The sequence below is a fragment of the Doryrhamphus excisus genome, linkage group LG18, assembly GCF_037039965.1.
Source record: "Doryrhamphus excisus strain RoL-2023G ecotype Guam linkage group LG18, RoL_Dexc_Guam_v1.1, whole genome shotgun sequence".
In the NCBI taxonomy this organism is placed as follows: Eukaryota; Metazoa; Chordata; class Actinopteri; order Syngnathiformes; family Syngnathidae; genus Doryrhamphus; species Doryrhamphus excisus.
The window spans coordinates 7,463,106-7,469,674 of NC_136374.1; the positions used below are offsets into that span (position 1 = coordinate 7,463,106).

The 6,569-nt window shown below is 41.5% G+C and overlaps 1 protein-coding gene across 5 annotated transcripts in view; it reads left to right on the forward strand.

The window, feature by feature from the left end:
• The window catches only part of setd5 (SET domain containing 5), a 37,014-nt gene extending 32,564 nt beyond the window's left edge, over positions 1-4,450 (forward strand). For all 5 annotated transcript variants that reach the window (XM_058054987.2, XM_058054988.2, XM_058054991.2 and 2 more), the window contains 4 exons: positions 1,001-1,281; positions 1,360-1,481; positions 1,945-2,030; positions 2,612-4,450. In XM_058054987.2, the coding sequence (XP_057910970.2) occupies positions 1,001-1,281; positions 1,360-1,481; positions 1,945-2,030; positions 2,612-3,142 (1,020 nt within the window). In that variant the 3' untranslated portion in view covers positions 3,143-4,450. The remainder of the gene's footprint in view (positions 1-1,000; positions 1,282-1,359; positions 1,482-1,944; positions 2,031-2,611) is intronic.
• The last annotated feature ends 2,119 nt before the right edge of the window (positions 4,451-6,569 follow it).

Consider the following 6,569-nt stretch of genomic DNA (forward strand, 5'->3'; position numbering starts at 1 on the left):
TTTAAAAAAAAATCTGTAATGCTTGTTAAAGGTTAATAAAATTGTTATCACAAAATTTGTCACAATAGCAAAAATGATAGCATGTATAATTTGTTAAATTCAAAGTCCGTTGTATTATACAGAAAATTGCCAAGTTAATACAATTAGCATGAACAATGGAACATACAGTCATCCCTGGCGGTTACTTGATTACAGTCGACTGTGTAGAGTACATTTCCACAAAGTAGGATTCCTTGTGTATGATGGAATATTTTTGTAATTTGGGCAACAGAAAATCTATTTACAACATTCTAAATACATTTTTCTACTAGACCATCTAGGAAAAATAAGAGTTAAAAATATGAGTTTCTTGTTTTTTGTTTTTTTTTTCTTGTTCTGAGCAGTACTTTCTGCTGTGGCTATTGTCTTATCAATGAACACTACTGACACCTATTGACCAGTGTACTACATACGTATCACCACGTCTTAATCCGTCCTTGGAATGCCTTAAATTTATTTTTACTTCATTTAGCCATTTTTTGGTAAAATGCTTAAGACAGGTAATATAAGCTTAAATCTGTTAAATCTTAAAATGCTAATAGGCTATATTGTCTTGAAAAACCCTAATAGTCAAGGTGTGAAATTTGAAGCACAGAGTGGTGAGGAATAAGTATATACTTAATATTTCTCATGTGAATCAGTCGTATTTTAAACATGTCTTGTATGTGGTACACCCGCCATCATTTTGCTTAAAATGTTTGTGGCTTCTTATGGGTTCATATTATACAGTACATCCAGAATGTGGTGGTCTGCATTACGTTTTGTTTTCCTACACATTCTGATGATATTCATAGAATTTCAATATTGACAGAATAGTTGAAGATATTTTTTTTCCCAGGTGAGTCCCTTCGGTGTGGTGCATGTGGTCTTCCTCCACGCTGTACTTTTTATGTTTTCATGAATGACTTTTCTGTTGAGCATCAGCAGATATGACACAGCGTTGCTCCCTCTGCTGCCTCAGGTGTCATTGTTGGAGTACCGTAAGAGAAAGCAGGTCGGCAGCCGCGACCCTGAGCTGTCCAGCTGTAGTTCATCCTTGGGCAGCACCCCCACTCAGCCTGGTCCTCACTACAGCCAGGACACCCACCATCCCCATTACTTGATGCAGACCCTCACCTCCCCACACAACTCCACATCTTCATCAGGACCTGGCAGTTCCATTCCTCAGATAGAGGAGGTTAGTCCTCCGCACCACCAAGGCTCATCAGTGCAGGCCAGACACGAGGAAAGCAACAATCAGTGGTGAGAGTCATGCTTTGCAGTATTTTGCTTAAATCCCGATGAAGGTTGAGACTGATGGACTTCTCCCTAACCCATAAGGATGGTTCCCACCACTGTTGAACGTCTACGGGAAGGTCAGGGAGCATTGGAGCGAGTGCTCAGGAGCATCAAGATGGAGCGAATGTACAAGAGGAGCAACAGTTCTATCGACAAAGAATCTGGTAAGTAGAGATGACATCCATAATGAAATGAATAGAACTCACACTTTCATACTACAAGCCACAAACGAACCACATTTCCAGAAAATATTCAGGTTTAACCAATATATTATCACATCCCTACTAGTTGCCATCCGTTACACATGCACACTGCACTTCTGTCTGTTGTATTCTGTTACTACTGATAAAATTAAGAAAGATTCAAGCTTTTAAAAGTTTATAAGCTGATGTTTTGCGGCTCCTGGTAATTTTTCTCAAATGGGGTAAAGGAGCAAAATGGCTCTTTTGGCAGTAAAGGTTGCCGACCCCTGGTCTAACACATCAGGCCAACATCTACATTCTCAAACCAAAGCATTCACATTTGTAATTGTGATCAATTACATATATATATATATATATATATATATATATATATATAGTATATTCTTTGATAAGTAAAATAAAAGTTCCTTTGCTATGCTTTTAGATGCAGATCAGTTGCAGTCAGTGAGCATTGCTTCTCCCATGAAGACTCCTCCACATAGATACAGTCCATCTGTGTACTCACATCAGGTATGTACTCATATTCTTTATCTCTGCTACATTGATATATATATATATATATGTTATGAATATGAATATGTTATTCAGACCCAAACAGCTGTGCAATTCCAACAGCACATACTCTATGTAGCTCCAACTCCAAACAAACACGTCCGTAACAACACTTCCTCATTGTCACTTGGCTACGGCAAGATGCCCATGTTACAAAAATAGATTTTCAGACATGAGCCTGCAATATTGTAGCTTAATTTAGCTTTTAATCGTGATTACTTGATTTGAAAACTTTGATTCATCTGATTAAATCATTTGACAACCCTGATATGTAAGAAAAATCTAGCCTATCAATGTGATCATACAGTGGAACCTGTTTATGTCAACACCCGTGTGTGTGGAACGGCTCACTTAAGTCAACATTAAAATGGGTGTTATAGCACTGTTAACCTTTATTTTCACACATTCTCCTTATGTCACAGCAAGCAATGCTAGTTTTCATTTTGGTGACCTGGTCAGCTAGTGTGAGGGGCGTGGACGTAAGTGGGTTACACTGTACTGTTAGCTGTCCCGTGGTGAGTGTGTGTTTCTGTGTCAAGTCATCAGACTGCCACCTGCGGACCGACAGTCCCTCGCTGCATCAGCAAGCTCCCACGTCTCCGTTTGGACCTAGCTACAGTCCCACACCCGGCCAGAACTACTACCCCAGCCTCTCCGCGCCACACACAGGCCCATCTCAGGACCACCTTCCTTCCTCCTTCACCGCTCACACCCCCACAACCTCATCCCAAACCAAGCTGACGGCCGACTCGCTGCACCAGCGGAGCAGCGACGCCGAGGGCAGCCACGGTTACAGCAGCAGCCTAAAAGTAGGCCGTTCGAACAGCGACGTCCCCGCAGCGTCTCTTACGGCTGCAGGATGGGCTCATGGACAGACTAAGGCTGACATGAGCACCACGGCTGCTAGAGGAAATCAGCAAACTATCAAGTCAGGAACGTCTGGGCAGGCCGGTTCCAGGCTGCTGACAACCGGACCAACAAACTACTCCCAGCGAGGAACAAGCCTCACACAGTTCCAGAACTCTCCGCTACAGGGCCCGGGAGTACGGACACAGTCTGGAACCTTCTAGGAGCAAACCTACATGAAGCTGCGTTCAAGGACGGCTGCTTTGGCTCGGACAAGTGTACAAACCTAAGAGGAACAAGAACTTATTTACGGAGTTCTCCTGTTTTTGTTGTTTTTCTTTGTTGTTTTCCCCCCAAACCGACAACAAAGCCAATCATCACATTCTGCACATTTTGGACACATCACAGAATCGGTGAAGAATTTGAACACAACCAATCACATGTACCTTGAAATTGCGCCCTGTCTTTCCTTTGTGCTGGATTTTACAAACAGACCATAAAGTGTCCAAAGTCCAAACAAACACCGCGGTCACAGTACCAAGCTGAAAAATGGCTTGAGGGGCGCAAACAATTGTTTTTATTTCCTTTTTTCCTCCCATTGAATTTGGCAGCAGACGTGCTGCTGTCGTGTTGGTGCGGGGCAAAAAGGAGAATCGTGCACAGATGGGGTCATTCCGTGTTACTCGGCAAACATAGGCATCTTCCAAGACCTTTTTTCCACTTTTGCCACTACTTGGTGGTGACGTTGAACTGCTTGACTGGAGACGTTACTCTTGTACTTGAGCCATACAGCTCGAATGATTCATGGTGCTGCAATCTTTTCTTTTTCTCCCCCAATAAATTTCAAATCCCAACTATTCTCCTCACACATGACTTCACTCATCTTCGCTAAATCTCACATGGAACTCGCATGAGAATCCTCTTTCATACTGATGGTAGGCAGACATCAAATACCACTCTGTTATCTTACTCTTCACTGCAACAACTGAAATGTGGGAGATTTCAAATGGTGACAGACACACTGTTGTGGTGTGAAAAAGTGATTGCCCACTTCCTGGTTTCTTTTTAGAGCCAGATCATCAAACAAATGTAAATCCTAGTCAATGACAACATTACACAGTTTTTGAATGACCTTTTTTTACGTGAGAGAAACCTACATGGCCCTATGTGGAAAAGTGATTTCCCCCTAAAGCTAATAACTGCCTGGGGCTACCCCCTTAGCAGCAACAACTGCAATCAAGCATTTGTGATAACTTGCAATGAGTCTCCTACAGCGCCGTGGAGGAATTTTTGGCCTGCTCGTCTTTGCAGAATTGTTGTCATTCAGCCACATTGGAGGCTTTTCCAGCATGAAGCGGCATTTTAAGGTCTTGCCACAGCATCTCAAAAGATTTCAGGTCTAGGCCAATCCAAAGTCTTCATTTTGTTTTTCTTCAGCCATTCAGAGGTGGACTTCCTGGTGTGTTTTGGATGATTGTCCTGCTGCAGAACCCAAGTTGGTTTCAGCTTAAAGTCACCAACAGCAATTGTTCTTCGGGTTGGAGGGTTTTTTCCCCCTTTTAGTAATAATAAGTTTCATTTAAAAACGGCATTTGGTGTTCAGTTGTGTTGTCATTGGCTCAAATTTAAATTTATGTGATGATATGAAACATTTAAGTGTGACAAACATGCAAAATAAATAAATGAGGATGGGGAGAACACTTTTTCATACCACTGTGTGTACATATACATACTAGTATATAATACAGCATGTATTGAAATATGTATATATACACACACATACATAGAGGCTTTACACACCATATGTATGCGTGTGTATATATGTATGTTTATATATGTGTGTATTTCACTACAGCATACACACACACATATGCATACATACACACATACACTAGGGATGCTCCGATCAGGATTTAATGATACTGATTTTGAGATAATCATCATATTCATACTGATTCCATAGATTGAGTGCTATTGGCCAGGGGTTCCACATTGGGGGGGAATTCAGGACAATTCCCAGGTCCCCTGACTGTCCGGGGGTGGGGGATCATAAATTGGTTATTAATAAAAATAAAATACAAAGTGGACCGCCCAATGTGATTTTATTATTTTCCATGGGACCGAGACTTCCTGGATGCAACCCTACTATGGCCAATGTGATATGATAAGGGGAACCATAAAAATCACCATTTTGACAAAGTATTTGACTTCGCTGCTGACACAGAGGATGCAACGCCTTCTTTAAGGAGAGTTTGGGTGTGAGAGTACATAGTTGGATGGCGTTCTGGCAGGGCCTTCAGGTATCATGCAGCGGGGCTCCAAGTGCGAGAGCATCCTGCCAACCCGGTGTCTTCCACCGCTCATCTCGTCCGATGAATTTTGTTATTTTAGGGGGTTATTTGCTTTAGACGTGGGTGAGCGTTCAGCGTTTTGGCTACATTAGCTGCCGTTTGACTGATTGTCATCACATTGTGAGCCTCAAAAACTCACCATACTCAGTTCTTCAAATGCTGTATTAAAAGAAACTTTTAATATGCTACCCTGGCAAGGTTTTGTTATGTAAGGGGCAAAATTTGTATCGTTCACAAATCAACAGGTAAGTTCTACACGGCAGACATGTTTGTTTTGGATTTGTGAAGTGAAGCGGGAGTGAGATGTTGGCTGCAAGTGTCACGTTGCAATTAGTACGAGCCACAGGTTTGGATGAAATTTGATGATTTTGATCAAATGGAGCATCCCTAATATACTACACATGTATGCATACATTCATTCACCAATTTTTTTCGCTCCATTAAAATACATTTGATGATGATTGTTTGTATTTTGCTACTTTTCTGACCAATCTTTGCATTCCGTGGTGACACCAGGAGGGGGTGTTTGTGTCAGTGTTTAGAAGAAAATACATGTATTGGGGGAAAAAACAAACATAATGCTGCTACCGTATGTTCTCCTGTGAGAACAAGCTTCCCTTGCTGTATTTTCATGTTTCCTTTGAAAACTCATTAAACCCCCTTGCCGCTCCCCCTAAATGAACTTTGGAAGATACGCTTGTCCCGACCACCACGGTGGAATGTCAAATTCAACTAGTGGACTCTTCCTGCCCTCCGTCAAGAGAGACTCTGGTTGTTTGGAGGAGGCACCGACACACACCAGGGTACTCGGGTTCAGTGAATGTTTTGACAAGTTGTGACCCAAAATGAATCAGCACCTTACAACTTCAAAGACACAGTAGGACAACGTGTATGAACGTGTGTGTACTTGTATAGAAAGAAATGTGATATAGACTTTTATGGAGAAAATATAGTACACTGAATTTATGGCATGATTCTTGTTTTGAGGGTCTGTGTGAGCGCGTTTGCCAGATGGATGAACATGAATCATTGGCTTTGTTCTGGACTTCCCATCAAAAACCACAGACTGTGTTACTTTTTGTTAGTTTTTTTTGTTTTGGTACAATTATTCTGTTTTATTTTTACACAGATCATTGTAGTAATTGCCCTCGCCCCCCTAAAAGATTTAAGAAACAAGAGATGTAATGCATTTTGATAATAAAATAATCATGATGGTATTGTATTTTGAAAACGAGCATTGTGTTGTCTCTGAGTGTCTTTTCGTGACCAAATGTTTGGTTGCTAAAGGTGAAAGGTTAAA